Here is a 15,458-nt window from a genome sequence, read left to right on the forward strand (position 1 = left end):
CCGTCTTACCTCGTCAATTATTGGTGCAAGGCATGGCATTTTCCAGCGGCCATGGATGGGTTTCTGGCGACGTGAACATTCTCAGACTGAAAGATCAGTGAGAGGGCGTTGTGATCGGCTCTCGATGCTCCACGAATATCCTATCCGAAGGTCGCAAAGAGGACCTCTCGCAGGTACGCTCATCAAGCGACCTGTCGTACCAACTTGCACTCACTTTGTTTTCGATAAGGGTAATGGCTGCGTGGCTGATCTGGGCCTCGTGGCAATATTCGGCGCGCCTGAGACATTTCCATGCTTCTCCCGCGCTGCTGAGCAGAACGTGGAGTCGTAAGCTTCAGCTGACATGCTTCGAAATGCGACTTGAGCATGTGCTTCGGGGCGTGCAACAATTGCCCATTTGTGAATTCGTCAACGCGATGCGATGAGGTGAGGTCGGGTTCGGACATTCGTGGGAAGCTTACGACGTCGTTTTGCGGACACGCGAAGGACGTGACTCCAGGGTAGAAGGTGATGAGGTTGTGATCGGAAAAGACGAAGTGTCAATGTTGGAGACCTATTTTTCATATGATCCCGTGTTCCTCGCCCATTTCTCCCTCTTCACCACCTCCCGTCCCATGCACCATTTCCCAACTTTGTCCCTTTCCCATCTAATCTTCCCACCCCTCTCAAGCTCAAATACACGTCCGTCCCCCATCCCCACAGACTTTGCACTGCAATCCCACCACCAAAATACTCAGCATAAGCCCTCCCCAAGGGCAAGCCATAACCCAGCCCCGCCAAGCTCGAACCTCCGGCAGGCCCTCCACTAATTGTATCCAGCCCCGAACTCCCTCCTCCCACACTAATCTTATCCATCATTTCATCCTCATTGAACGTCGTGAAACCATATTCCCATAATTTGTCCAGATTCTCCGGAGAAATACCACCACCCCGATCTCGGATTCGGATAGTCACGCCAGGAGTAGCTTGGTCCAGAGGTCGAATGTTCTCTGACAGGGCGAGATCTGGTTTATTGGATTCAGAAGCATAATCGACGTTCCCTTGGTCGTAGTTGCTGATGCCCGGCTTTTCTCCTGCTGCTTCCGCATCATGTTTGGTCTTCGACTTCATCTGCTCCGTCTGTGTCTCGGCAGCAGGTGCGGGGGCGATTGTCACTTCAATGGGCTCTTTCTCCATTCCAGCTTCAATTGTTGCGCGGAAGCTGTTTTTGAGAAGCTCCGTGAGGATGTACTCCAGATGCATGGGAATGTGTGCAATTGTGGTTTCTGGATCGCCGATGATGTTGATTGTGGGACGGACGCCGTATTTGAGCTCGCAGATTTCCCCCACCATGTGTTCGCAGCCGACTATGATGTCTGCTGGTTTCAAAGCCGTATCTATCACGCCGATATATGTCGACTCTTGCTGATCCTGTGCATGCGGATCGTTGGAGAGTTCGGCGTGGGGTTGAGAGCTGAAGTGGAGGGCGATGTGCTGCTCTGCTATGAGACGTGTGCCGATTCGAGCTCGGAGGTGTTCGTCGAGGAAGCGGGTGATGTCGTCCTTGTTGATGTACTTCCTAGCCTCCAAAAAGCCTCGTGCGAGAATAGCTATGGTGTTGCTGTGTGTCTGGACCAAATTGGCCATGACTTCCGTAAAAGTGACCTCCTCTTCCAAGCACTCAATCCTCCTTTCTGCGTATGGAAGCAGCGTCGACAGAGAGTGGACATAGTTGTTGTTAATCTTGCTGACATTGGGGTTGGCTACGACAATGTAGGGCAGCGATCGCAAGCTCTGGATGCGATGTGCGAGGCGCGAAGGCAGGATGGACAAGGTGAAGTTGGCATTGTTGAGCAGGGCCTCTGTCGACAGCGGAGGACGTCCATTCTTGCACAGATCGGCGAGGGTGAGAGGGTGGAGGGGTGTAGCGGCCAGGCGGGCGATATCATCATCCGTCACCGTCTTGGTCTGTAGATGTCGCGTGCCTCGGATTCGGCGAGGGGTGCTGATGCCATGCTGCCTTGCTATGGCTCTGCGGCAGAGCATAGCAAGGGACGTGTTGGGCTGTTATCGTGGGAGCATGGGAGGTATTTGTCTGCTCACACGACAGTCGGTGAAGCGTGAGGTGCAGCGTGGAGGCTGAAGTGGCACTGTGCGACAGCGGAATGGCAACGATGACTTCAGCGAAAGCACCGAATTGACCCTCTCGCGTGCATGAACATGGACGACTTTCCCGGTATGAGCACGAGCACTCTTTCCCGTTCTGCACGACGAAAACAATGGCTCTGGATGATGCAGCACCCGGCGTGGGAATTAGACGAGTTCTCGAAGCCGCCTGTCCCTGCAGCGAGGAGCGACGAACATCGGCATTGGCACTCGCCTTTTGCAGAACAAGACGGGATGACAGGTGGAATGACAGACGGGCTTATCAGCAGGAGGAGAATAGTTCCATGCGCAAGATCGAAGTGGATCGGTCGCTCGAGCACACCTTTTCTTTTGTCGCTCGCTTGCCGCGTGGATGATGATGGAGATCACGAGGCGACGCGACCAAAGCACACACGAGCGGGGATGGCGACATGTGGACTGGTGCTGATTTTCACCCATTCGACGACCCACGCGACAGAAATCACAGGCAGGCAGCATTGCAGCACTGTTTCCACCAACACGACCTGCAACAGATCGCGTCGGAGCAGAATCCCACGCGTGTCAAGTTGGAGACGGAGCGGTCGCGACCAAGCGCGTCTCGGGCCAATCTACGTCAACAACCTTGTCGACTTCACGAGGCCAACATAGCGCCTGCGCCCAGAGCCTCAACCATACCGACTGCGGACTCAGACATACCACGACTACTGCTCCTTCTGTATACACGTCGTTCCTGCCACAGGAACAGGATCGCGCGCCCAGCATGGAAACCATGACCGCCAACTTCCCTCACCCTCCGCTCGCGGCCGTGTCGCCGCCCACGCACCTTCCGCAGTCGCAATCGCAGTCGCCCCGCGCGCAGAAAGCGACGCGTACAGTGCACCCGCAACCCGAGCACTCACCACACCACCACGCCCAGCACCACCACCACCCGACACTGTCCGCTCCTGCCAGTCAAGAATCCATGGTCAGCGTGCAGAGCAGCTACGGCAGTAGCGTGCCTCACCTCCAAGGCAGCGAGAGCAACCTGTCCACGCAGACCGATCTGACGTCGCCCTCTTCCTCGGTCGGACTCAAGCACATCCTCACCAATGTCACTCCCGCCTCACACGATGCGACGCAGCATACAACACACGATGTTTACAGACCGAGGAACAAGACCCCCGAAAATGCACAGCACAGCCCGACTCTCACGGCCGAGCACGCGTTGTACAGTCCTATGAGCATCACATCGCCCGTCGCGACAAATGGCGCTAAGAGAACCGCGAGTGGTCATGTGAAGAACGCGAACAGCATCCACACCTCACCATATCGCGTGCAATTTCCGGAACGCGGATCGCGACGGGAGTCTGTCTCGTCTTCTGGCAGCAAAGCTGGCGAAATCGCCGCGACTCTCAAAGCACGCCTCGGGTACGCCATGGCAAAGGTGCAGAACGGGTGGGAGCATAAGTCGCTTGCCGAAGTGGAGCAGCTCGCAGCACAGCGACATCGAAGTCGGACGAGCGTGTCCCAAATCGACCAGCAACGCCCGGGCACGAGCGGTCTGAGCAATGGCGCGTCCAGGCTTTCCATGTACGACCAGTATGGCCGCACCATGATGGACATGACCGAGGCGCCTCCTTCCAAGCGCACGTCTGGGAACTACTCACAATACCAAGCTCAGTTGCAATCGCAGCTGCAGCAACATCAGCAGCATTTCGCGTCGCAAAGTACGACGCCGCGACTGCAGCCTGCGCCCGACATCCGACCGACTTCGAGCCAGAGGGGCGGCGCGTACTCGGGGCCTATCCTGCATACACTCCCACAGCATGTGAGCAATGCCATGTCTCCTCCCCGGACGCCCATCAGTGCGACATCACCTCAGCGGCCTCCAACGATTCGTACACAGACTCAGACTGCCGAGGCGGAGCGGGAAGCATTGCAGGCGCTGTTCCAACTGGGCTCGCCCCATACTTCCGTCGGTCCGCACATCCCTCGAACTGGTACTGCGACGACCAATTCGAGCCAAAGCCAAATGTCGCCCGCGAGGCAGCCCGATCTCACACCTCGACACGCTACATTTGTGCGGAGTGAAAGTGCCAGCACATCGTCGAGCAGCGGTCTTGACCCTACCTCCTCTCATGCCTTGCAGGAAAGTCGTACGCGACTGATTGAGCAGCTTGCAGACCAATGACCGTGATTGGTGCAACAATGTTACCTTTTCGGGAGTTTGGACGCATATCTTATCTCGCCTGACGACCTGCCTCTCTCTGCTTTTTCCTTGTACCAGGAAGCATTGTTCGGGAACGTTGCTACGACATGGATGGATGATACCCAGCTCCGCGCATTTTTCTCATGAAACGTGGTGTTGTATGGCGGCATTTTGTTGATGAAGCTTGTGAGCGTCGGCATTGTGGATGGAAGCTTTGCACGTGCTTTTCTTGTTTTCTTGATCTCCCCTTTGGCCATACCACCTTGGGGCGGCACTTTGGAGGCGTTGTAGGAGTTGGCCATGGCGTACGCGCCTGAAGAGTGCCCTTTATAGATCGACTTTCTTGTTTCCCTTCTTCTTGTGCATACATTGGCGACGGATGGGCTGGGCTGGATTATGATGATTGTGAAATGAAATGACCAGATATCCCCCGATCAAATGTGAGAAACCTTTCCTGCTCTTGATTATCCTTTCCCTGATTCCAACCCTACGGTGATGTGATACTCTGCCTTCATTCTCTGACCTTAAGCATGATGCCGACAGCAAGTTTGAGGTCAGTCAATGGGCTTTGACAGGTCTGGAATGGAAGGAGATTCGTGGTACGGGGAGAAGTATCTCAGAGCCTGGGATCTTGACATCGACATAGGCATTCGAGCACGGAGGCCGATGCTGCCTCGTCTTCCAATCGAATAATAGGATCAAGCAGAATATCGAATTGCTTCTCCGCTGGCTTTGATATACGAAATATGGCACGACGCAGAAGTCTCAATACATGCGACGTGGAATTGTTGATTTGAAAGAACGAGATTGGCGAATGCTTTTCCGATGATAGGCTAGTTCATTGTTGAGCGGATAAGCGGAGTTGTTGGCAGGGGATGGAGAGGCTGAAGCGTGGAATGATTAGGCGAAGGGGCAGAGGTGTGCTTCAGACTCTCGTGAGTCTCTATCGATTGGCAGTACCACGTGAGATCTCTCGACACGCGACGGGCGTTGAGAAGAGAGTGGTGAGGTTGGTCGCTGTGTTACTCACTGGTGTTCCAGGACGTCAGTGGGGAAAGGTTGAGTAGAAACGAAGCTGTCGCCCCTGATGGCGCAGGATTATTGCAAGCGTTGGGCTAGATCTTGCCTTGCTAGCATCATCATGAGAATGAAACAAGTTGAACAGTGTCTATGTGAAGCTACGAGGTCGCATTCCACGTTGCGGCATTAGAGGCATCGTTTTCCTCTGAACGAAAGTTGGGAGCTTACAATTGCTGTCTGGCTGAAGTCCCGTAATGCTCCAACCAACAAAAATGATGCATTTGGTTGCACGAACGAAGCGGAAGCAGGCCAGTCATCGCTGGTGAAAACCCCTCGAACTCGCCTAACGGGCACCTTTCTCTCCGAGTCTGGTATACGCATTCAGCCATCTTGTCTTTCAATGTTTTTCCATCGAACACGGATGTGGTGATCCATTCGTTCAGGTAACAAGATGGCTTAACGCTTTGGACCTGAGATCGGAGGAGGATGGTAAGTGGAGATCTCGAATGAGACGTTGATATCGTCCTTCGAAGAAACGGAAAGGCGCTTATTTTATTTCTCATGGAATTTGCAAAGGGCTTGACGAGGTAAAACTTGAATCGGAGGGTGTTGAGTGTATTGTCCTGACAGAAATAGGAGAATAAAAAGGACATGTGTGTTCATCTTATTGGGGGCTTGGTTGATTATACCCTGTCGAAAACCAACATGGAAGCCGTCTTCTCCGATTCTTGATGATTTATCGATATTGAACTGCATCCAGTGGGTTGGTGTAATAGAGACAGAGACTGATGTGCCAGGAAGTTTACAATGAACCGGTTGAAGCCGGACCATATGGCTCTTCCTGTGGATGGTCTATCGAACTGTCTCTCGCGGTAGCTGAATAAACGCTTTGTTATGAGGCACATGTTCAATTGCGTCGAAGAGACGAGGAGGACCGAAAAGGCTGGGCAGTACGAGACATTAGTAGTTGAGTAGTTGGAGAGTTTTTCGAAATTCAATCACTCGCTCAGACGAAAGATAGCTCCGCTGTCGACGTGTTCTCACCTAGGGCCACTTATGGAGGCCCAATGGCTTAGGTGCCTTTAGCTGCTTCGTAGTAGATGAACCACAATGTGCTTTTGTATGTTAGACCATGCGAATGGACTTGTCTTGGAGGCCCAACGATAACGGTGATATTCAAGCAGGGGGCAGAAGTCGCCACAGGCTCTCAAGAAGCAGCATGAACGATGATCGAAGAGACGCTGACGACCGATGGCTTGATGAATTGACGACTCATCGAGGAATCTGAATACAGAGGTCTACTCTCGCTCGTTGTTATAATTTACCTTGCTGGTACATCTACGCTTCATACAAGTACCTGCTGATCTTCTTCCATCTGTTCACGAGTAGCAATCCGAACGAGTGGCCTACCTGTTGCCTCACGGCCTCACGAGCTTCCAATAGAGATGGAACTGCAGAAAACTTCAATAGCGAACTTATACCTGGCAGACTTGTTGAAGAATGAGTGTCAATCACTTCTTGTAGCGAGGAGCTTGAAGTCTGGCATTCCCTATCCACCCATAGATGACACCAAAATCAAAACGGATGCTTACTTGCGTCAGTTGAACTGAAATGGTGAAGCGAAGATGCAGTAAAGAGCAGAGATTTCCTTTAGAGAACTGATTCACTATCTACCATTCACGAGGACCAAGACTTTTGGGCTAGGCAAGCGATTACATGCGAAGTTCTCCTTCTCGCCAGCCACATTTTCACAAGACAACCCTGCGGCGTCTGGGAGTCAAATGATTCTTGATTCACGATATTTTCCTATCATAAGCTACCATGTGAGGGCTGCTTTTGCATCTGAATACGTTTCTGATGCTTCGGGTAGAGGAGCAGTGGAGACGGACGAGTAGAAAACTAGGGATGGAATAGTAGAACATAAGAGGCTAAGGGACCTTTCTCTGTCCATCTTCTGGGCTGTACTACCCAGAAAATGGAACAGCAATAGCATTGCACGCATTCAACAAGCAGAGGCGTGAGCTACCTCAATCTCATCCCATTGGATTCTAACTATCACTTGTCATCTGATTGCTAGCTCAATCCACTGCGTCTCGATCTTCGATCTGAGGAGCCTTCCGCTTTCTGATATTCCTAAGTCGCTAGGCAGGCTAGAGTGTTGCTTTCTGCTTACTCGCAAGCGCCGCATTCCTTGGGGAGAACAAGAGAGTAACGAGCAGAGACGGTATAATCTTGAACACCGTCGATTATTCTTACTTAGAAGTCGTGCACTTTTTGTTAGATCGGGCGTGCTAAGCAGGATGGCTGATTACTTTCTGCTTCCTTGCAGACGCTGCATTGTTCTGAAAGCGTGAGAGATACACGAGCGAGGTGCCTTGTCTTTTGAATACTGCCGATCATTTGTTATCAGGTCTCTTACGCTCTCTGTGATTCCCAATGTGTTGAGCAGGCTGGCTCATGGCTTCTTCTCCGCTTGCAAGCTCTGTCTTGGTTCGAGAACATGAGCGGCTAATGAGCAGAGATGGTACGCTTTTGAAGACTGCTGAATATTCATTGTCGAGAGCCTTCCGCTCTCTATTATTTTCGATATCCTGAACAGGCGCGCTCGTTGCTTTCTGTTCGCTTGCAAGCTTTGCTTCGTTTTGAGTACTCGGGCTTGTACTGCTTGCTTGAAGCTACAAGCGTAATGATAGCTCACCATGAGCAGTGATATTCTCGCATTTTCGTTTCCAAATCGCCATGTCCAAGTCCCAGAAAGCTTTCTCTGAGGAAACGGGGCTTCGACATCGCTACGCATCTGTACACACATAAGCATCCAAGCAGATTTGCTTCTAGAGAAGTCAGCAACAACTGATCAGAAAAGCTTGCGAAAGATTATGTCCGACGCTCGAAAACCTTGCTCTCAGTACATCTTCAGTCCGTTTACAACAATTTTGAAACATTAGGAGCATAGTACGACAGATTCTTGTAGAGAAACCGCTAGAGCCCCGTTCGAAAGAAGCAAATCTCTTTAGAATACCGCTATGTCCAACGCTCGAAATTCTTTCTCTGCATACGTTTTGGCTCTGAATCGCTACCTATTTGGAATGACAGGAGCGTACAGTGACCGAATTACTTTAGAGCGGCTAGCGGGAATGGTTTAGGAATAGCTAATTCCATTCGTAATTGTATATGTCCAATACTTGACAGCCCGTCTCCAGATACGTTCTTACCATGTATCGCTACAAGCATTGATTTTCAGGAGCATGTAACGATAGGAAGTTTCAGAGAGACTAGCAAGAGTCGTTCGAAACCGACGACATCTATTCGAGATCGCTATATATAACGCGCAAGAATCCCTTGACTCCGAATACATCTCTAGTCTACATCGTCTTAGATCTGTAGATCTTGGAGCGTTAAATAGTAAAATCTGCTAGAGAGGCTAAAGGGAATTGTTAGAGAACAGTGAAACTTGTTGCCAAATTGCTATGTCCAACACTTTACGAACTGTTTCTTTCCAACAACCACCGTGGTTCCCATCGTCTTGCAACTGCAGATCCAGCAGCGTGCAGTAGTCATTTCTCTTAGAGAGGCCACCTCTAATCGTTTAGAACCGACTGAATTCATTCCACTTCCAATACATCTACCACTTAGAAGCATTGCCTCTAGCTATATCGTTAGTCTATGTCGCTGTGGATCTGCAAATATAGGAGCTCGCAATAAAGAGTCCTTCGAGAGAGGCTGCGGGAAATAGTTCAGAAACGGCAAGATTCGATCAAAAATCGCTATGTCTAACACTTAGACATCCGCTTTCTGTATCTCGCTATGGTCCGAATCTCCACGGATTTTCACATTCGGGAGCGTGCACTCCTTGATCATTCCAGAGATGCCGACGAAAATCGTTCCGAAACGGCAAACTTCATTCAGAAATGGCTGTGTTCGACGCTTCCGAATCCTTACTCCAGCGACAACTCTAGTCCCAATCGCTGCGGATCCGGGGATCTATTAGCGTACAACGAGAGTTCCTACGGAGAGGTATCAACGGTGATCATAAAAACCGGCGCAACTTGTTCAGAAATCGCTATGTCCAACACACAGACATCTTCTCTCCATCGACGGATCTAATTCCTGTCGCTGAGGATCTAGAGATCCATGACCAGATAACGAGGAATGATTCTGGAGATACCAGTAAGAATCGTCTAAGAATTGCAAAATCCTATTCCAAAATCGCTATGTCCAACGCTTATGTTTCTTGTCTCCAGCGACAACTCTAGTCCTCATCACTGCGGACCTGGAGATTTGGGACCGTGCAACGACAATTGTTCCTAGAAAGCGTACCAAAAATCGTTCAAAGAATAGCAGGACATTCTAAGAAAGCCGCTATGTCCAACAGTTAGAAATCGGCCTTTCCAGCGACACCTTGATTTAGCATCGCCACAGATCTGCAGATCTAGCAGCATACAACGAGGAATGATTCTGGAAACACTAGCAAGAGTCGTTTGAAAATTGCAAAATTTCATTCCAAAATCACTATGTCCAACGCCCAGGTATGTTGTCTCTAGCGACCCCTTTAGTCCTCATCGCTGTCAATGTATATGCTCAGGAGCGTACAACAAGGACTGCTTCTAGAACGACCAGCAGAAACCGTGGAAATAGAACAGAAATTATTTGGAGAATAACTATGTCCAGCAATCATAAAATCTTGTCTCTGGGAACACCTTGATCGAGCATCGTCCCGGATCTGCGGACCAAAGAGCATCGAAAGGCAGGCTCCTCTAGAAAGGCTGAGATCCAGCGGCAATGCTTGCACTTCTTCTTGGCAGCATATGAAAGAAATGAAAGTATGGCTCTACACCATGTGATGTCATGTGAAAGGAGCATTGGGCAAGAACAACGATCAGAAACGCACGAGCAGAGGCATTGGAAATAGGCAGGAACTGACAACAAGTAGCGATTGAAAGAGCATTGATTGAATTTGATGAGTGAATTGAAAGTCATGACTGTGAAGAGGTACGATGCTCTCTGATGCCCTTGCTCTACCCAAGTACCACCTGCCCTCGCATTTACCCCTTCGAGTACCACCGACGACCGATCATCACTGCGGCGGAGGAACGTTGAGAAGAGCCCGAGCAAGAGCCGTCTTGTCCCAGTCCGGTGTTAAGGCATCGGCCGGGTTTGTGAAGCCCTGCGCAGCAATGATCGCAGGCAGGTCGTCGGTGGTGTATGTCGTGAGGGCTGCATTGCCCTGCGCTTGTGCCCATTGCAATGCCTGCGTGAGCACCCCAGCGTCCTGACCCACCGGAAAATTGACAACACCGTTGGTCAGTTGGTGCAGCGAGGGTGGGCCGGAGGCATGGCTCCCGAGCGTGACATTGGCAACTTCGTACAGTTGTACGAAGTTTGGGCCGTCGGTCTGGTCGAAGGGACGGCCACCAGCCGACGACTTGTACGCCGTCATGGTCGTACTGTGAAGCAGGATGTCAGCGCTGGTAATGTTAACATAGAGACTCGAGTAGCTTACCCTTGAGCACTAAATGCCGCAGAGAATTGTTGCCGCAAAGTATCATTGCGGCGGCCATGGATGGCAGAGAAATTGCCATCTCTTGCCCACAGCTGCACCCGTGCCATCATGGGCGGCGACCAACCCTCTCGAGATGCCCTCTGTGCCAACTCAATCACTTGGAAGTGATTTGGGTAGAACACGAGCAGTTCGAGAATACCGACCGGGTTGCCGGCCGGGGGAAGAGAAGCGCCCTTTGGAACGCCGCTGTCTGTGGGGTTCATCTTGGCGAACCGGCGAGAGGAAGGAGGAGGTTGTGGTGGTTTATCTATCGAGTAGGAACGTTAGGTCGAGGTCGATTACTACTCAAAAGACTCGAGGAGGTACTTACATGTTTCGGTGAAGGATGTATTCGTGTCGGCTGAAGCAGAAGGCTGGCAGGCGACAGTGTTAGAAAGCTTGGTTGAACGATGAATTGATCAAAGAAAGTGTTGTTGATCGAAGAGGTGCTCTGATCTGGCCAAGTGTGCGTGGATGTGGATGTGTGTGGGAAGAAGAAGAAGGGCAGCAGGGAAAGATTTGGTGGCTTTTATGGTACGTGTGCGGGTAGGGGATGAATGCCAAGGCTTGTACATTCACCCAAGAAGGTTTCTGACTCACCGAATCACATGGAGAGCCCATGACGAATTTGCTTGTGATACTAGGGCCGGGCCGTAGCAGAGGGAGGCTGTGTAGGGGTCTCTGCGGTGGATATTGGAGAAGGAAAGGAGCTATAGTGCTGGAGGACGAACCATATATATGGCCATGATCACAAACCGGAGGAGATGTGAGACAGTTAAGTTGCTGTGTTGATGAAATTGAAAGGCAAGCTGAGACTGAGCGACGCATGGCATTGATATATGGTCTCAGAGCCGCTTGCGTGTTTGCCAGCTTGGCTTGGAGGAAATGAATTGCTCTACGTTTGTGCTTGTTCGTTGATTCCTGTAGTTTTGTCAAAGGACAAACAAAGACACTTTGCCAACCGAAGCTTGTGGAAACCAATTCATTTGTACCAGGCAAAGGCTTGTTCATTGGGAAGAACAAGCAGACAATCATCTTCAGGACGAGTCATGGACAAACAACTGATAGCATGGGCACGAGCATTAGACGATGGGTGAGGAATGGACAAGTTATTTCGAAAGTTTTGGTTCATTTGGTCATTAAAATACTAGAAATTCTGCTATGAGGTACAATGTGTAACCATCGCAGAAGTAAACAACGCTTTTGATGCTGGAAATGCTCAATGGGTATCTCAAAAGCAAGAAAACATCGCAAACTCCTCCCAAAGCTCCCCAGCCTCAGTCTCATCGACCATGTCAGGCAGAAAACGCTGGTAGCATTGCATAGCGCAGGTGGTGATGCCCCTACAGAGATAAAAGAGATAAAGAAAACTCTCCGTGTGAGTTCGTGGCATTGCGATCCTCAAACAGCCATCCCGTGAGCGTCAATGCTTCCAAACGTTGACCATTGCGCTTGGGTATGGTCAAGCCTGTCAGATGGCAAGGTAATGAGCTTGATTGGGCGGATCGTGGCTGCATAGGTCTTGTGCTCGTCATGGGAACGATCAGTCGGAAGTGTCGAAATGTAATGAAAGTGAAGAAGTCCTGTATGGCACTGATGTGTGGGAGAGCTCATCCAGAGCCTCCCAATGCAGACGTCGCCTGCCTCTCGTTGTCGATGATCCGGCTTTGGAATGCATTTTCGGTCGTCACGCTCGGCGCGAGCAGTGGTTGCAGGCCAGAGGCGATCAAGAATCGTCTTGTGAGCTTGCTGCTTGTTTGCGGCTGGAAAAAGCCTCCGCCGCCTCTTGATCAAAGTTCTTGGAACGATTGAGTGGCACGACCTTCGGCTCAGCTGGCATCTCTTCGATAATGGCGTTCCAGTCAGCCGTCGTGGCTTCTGTACGCCCGTGTTTCTTGCAGAATTCGAACACTCGCGTCATGATCCCACGATCCTGGCCAGTCGGCCACTTGTCGGTCGGAATGTGCGAGTAGAACAAGCTGAGTGGATAATCATTCCAGCCTTGCTTGGGTGCGTCCTTCGTGTCTCCGTTCCGGTGACGGTAATAGTCACGGAACTTCCACCCATTCGCAGTAAGAACGTTCTCAGGACCCATGGCGGTTGCTTTTGAGACTTTCCACTTCTTGCACTTCAGCGCGTACATGCCACCTTGCGAGTACTCCTTCTTTGTTTTATTCTTCAGTGTCGTCTGGTCCTTTGCGTTGTTGGCTCGGCCAATGGCTTCCAAATGAGTCGTGCTGATCATGGGCCCAGTGATGCCGTTCCGCTGAAACCTCCTAGCAAGATCCGGTGACACCATCCACTTCTGGTTGAAAATAGCGATCTCTTTGGCAGTAATATCAACCCCCATTGGCGGGCGCGCATCCTCATTGAGACGAGTTGTGTTCATTCGGGCTTTTGAGACGCGACCAGTTGCAGTGTTTGGAGCCTTCCGAGCTTTCTTCCGACTGCCGGGAGCATTCAGCTGCTGGTTCACGGTAGGCTGCGTGCTCACCGTGAGTGGCGGCTGCCACTGGAGAGTGGTTGGATATCCAGTGGCCTGATGTTGGAAGTAGTTTACACATGTCTGAGCATCTCCGGTGTTGGAGTCTGACGTATGCTGCGGATCAGGTGCAGTGAAAAGACCACCAAGGCCCTGTGTGGCGGCAGACTGGTCTCCTGGATGCTGCTGCGCCATCTCATTGCCAGCAGTGCTGCTAGGCGCCTCCATTGTGGGGTGATAGCCCGTATTGTACGCCGTGGGAACGTGTTGAGACGCTTCAGTGATAGGCTCGAAGATTTCGTATTCTGAACCCTGGAAGACCTGCTACAGATTGGTGTTGATGTTCACGAATCCGGATTTGGTGATAGACTCATCATGAGGAACCTGTGTGTTGTACTGATAGTCTGGAAAAGCAATGGAAAGTGGCCAAGCGTGGGCAGGTGGCCAGTCTTTCAAGTCATTCGAGGACCATGCGCTGGATACAACGAATTCGCCTCCTTCGACGTCATCGGACTCTGAGAATACTGCAAGCTGGTGGGAGGGAGCTTGAGTCGAAGTATTAGCATCATGTCAGGGGATCTCAGTGGAAGGCGATCCTTACCATCGAGACGAGCTCGCTTGCCGGACTTTCTCAGAACCGGATCAAGAAATTCTTCTTCGTCATCCTGGATAACTGCCTTGCGCTTGCCTTTGCTTGGAAAGGGCGCGACAGAAGCATGAGAAGGCGGGGCAATCGCATCAAGCAGAAGCTGAGCAGATGCAGCTTCTTCTGGTGCGTAAGCTTGATGGCCTAGCGCTCCAACCCCATCGCGGGTCTGGCTCGGCACAGGTGCTTCCATCCAGTAGCCTGCTGATGGCGCTTCCATCATGGGCGGGTTGCTGTCGAGCGTGGTGGTGTATGCCGACAGATTCTCAGTGGGGTTGGCGACACCAAGTTCCGTTGGCGGCGATGCCGGGCGAGGTGATGGGGGTGAAACGGGCTGTGCCACGGTTGCACTTTGAGGAAGTCAGCACAAGCACGTCGCTTCCCCAAGACGGTAGTTTGATACTGACCTCAAGCCCGGGTGGGATGCGGCGGCGATGCCGCTGCGTTGCGACATGGCGAGATTGTGGAGAATCGCCTTGCGGAAGGGGCGCTGGAGCCGCTCGCCTGAGCGGCTGCTTGACGACGACTGTGGTAAGACCTACAGGCGCTGACAGAGTCGATCTGTCGTGTAAGCAATGTTGCGGTCGCAGTTCAAGTTCTGGCGGAGAGGATGGGCAGAATAGACGCGTCTCGACAGGAGTGGGTCCGCCGGACGACGCCAACTTCAGCATCTGCTCGAGCTGCGCCACCCAACACCCGACCTTCCATTTTCACGTGGAATATGAGTGCGCGAGCCAAGAGCTGCTCTTAGCCTGCATATGGTTCAGCCAGTCTGGCTTCATGTGTAGCAATGGAGGGCGGCATCGTATTCAGGATCTGGCCTGCTTCGTGACCCCTGGCTCCATGGTTGACAGCGAAGCTCCTTCTCTAGATTCATGCAGAGCACTGGCCGTAGCAGTACATGATGGTGGGTATGGCTTCAATATATTAGCAACATCACGGATGGTCGTCTGGGTACTGCGCTGGGTAAAACGTTGCACCAGGGCACCTGTGCTTGAGGGGATCAATCTATAGAATGGACAATGGACATATAGTGGACAGTGAAAGGCGCTACGGGCGAGGTGCAATGATTTGAGCGGAAGCATAGATGTAGAAGGAAATCTACTGGGGCTTGCCGTGCTTTTTTGCCAGGTTCGGGGTCTGCTTTGGCGAAGGGAGCAACAACAAAGGTCACAGCGTCGTTGAGCTACGGACCAGCATGACAAAGAAGTACGGACGCATTGGGATTTGGCATCAAAGTAAAGATAGACATGACTGGAAAGCAAATCATATGGAGGAAGCACTATTGCTCGTGCAACAATCGCTCTTGGGAATCGTTGGGCAGCGTGGTAGCAAACGTATAGCAACGAGAGGCTATGGTGATGCTTATGTTGCCACTTCGACATGTTCAAGATATGTTCAAGACTTTCCACGACGCAGGCACAACGAAGAAGTCGCAGGAACTTTGATGATTCATTTC

General features: G+C 51.5%; 5 protein-coding genes across 5 annotated transcripts; 1 reads left to right on the top strand and 4 right to left on the bottom strand.

Annotated features, from left to right (window-relative positions):
- Nucleotides 1-597: 597 nt before the first annotated feature.
- Nucleotides 598-2,025, bottom strand: CKM354_000023200 (uncharacterized protein; the record flags this gene model as incomplete). Its single annotated transcript, XM_044795317.1, has 1 exon — nucleotides 598-2,025. One exon carries the CDS (start codon nucleotides 2,023-2,025, stop codon nucleotides 598-600), a length of 1,428 nt encoding a protein of 475 aa, XP_044651252.1.
- Nucleotides 2,026-2,884: 859 nt separating this feature from the next.
- Nucleotides 2,885-4,294, top strand: CKM354_000023300 (uncharacterized protein; the record flags this gene model as incomplete). The annotated part of the gene is made up of 1 exon (XM_044795318.1): nucleotides 2,885-4,294. The coding sequence occupies one exon, from the start codon at nucleotides 2,885-2,887 to the stop codon at nucleotides 4,292-4,294; it is 1,410 nt and encodes a 469-aa protein (XP_044651253.1).
- Nucleotides 4,295-10,406: 6,112 nt separating this feature from the next.
- Nucleotides 10,407-11,095, bottom strand: CKM354_000023400 (uncharacterized protein; the record flags this gene model as incomplete). The annotated part of the gene is made up of 2 exons (XM_044795319.1): nucleotides 10,407-10,776; nucleotides 10,833-11,095. The coding sequence occupies 2 exons, from the start codon at nucleotides 11,093-11,095 to the stop codon at nucleotides 10,407-10,409; spliced, it is 633 nt and encodes a 210-aa protein (XP_044651254.1).
- A 1,502-nt stretch (nucleotides 11,096-12,597) lies between these two features.
- On the bottom strand, nucleotides 12,598-13,581 carry CKM354_000023500 (uncharacterized protein; the record flags this gene model as incomplete). Its single annotated transcript, XM_044795320.1, has 1 exon — nucleotides 12,598-13,581. The coding sequence occupies one exon, from the start codon at nucleotides 13,579-13,581 to the stop codon at nucleotides 12,598-12,600; it is 984 nt and encodes a 327-aa protein (XP_044651255.1).
- Nucleotides 13,582-13,677: 96 nt separating this feature from the next.
- On the bottom strand, nucleotides 13,678-14,453 carry CKM354_000023600 (uncharacterized protein; the record flags this gene model as incomplete). Its single annotated transcript, XM_044795321.1, has 3 exons — nucleotides 13,678-13,898; nucleotides 13,955-14,349; nucleotides 14,407-14,453. 3 exons carry the CDS (start codon nucleotides 14,451-14,453, stop codon nucleotides 13,678-13,680), a joined length of 663 nt encoding a protein of 220 aa, XP_044651256.1.
- Between the last annotated feature and the right edge of the window lie 1,005 nt (nucleotides 14,454-15,458).

The sequence above is a fragment of the Cercospora kikuchii genome, assembly GCF_019650295.1.
Source record: "Cercospora kikuchii DNA, contig_00001, whole genome shotgun sequence".
Taxonomy (NCBI): Eukaryota; Fungi; Ascomycota; class Dothideomycetes; order Mycosphaerellales; family Mycosphaerellaceae; genus Cercospora; species Cercospora kikuchii.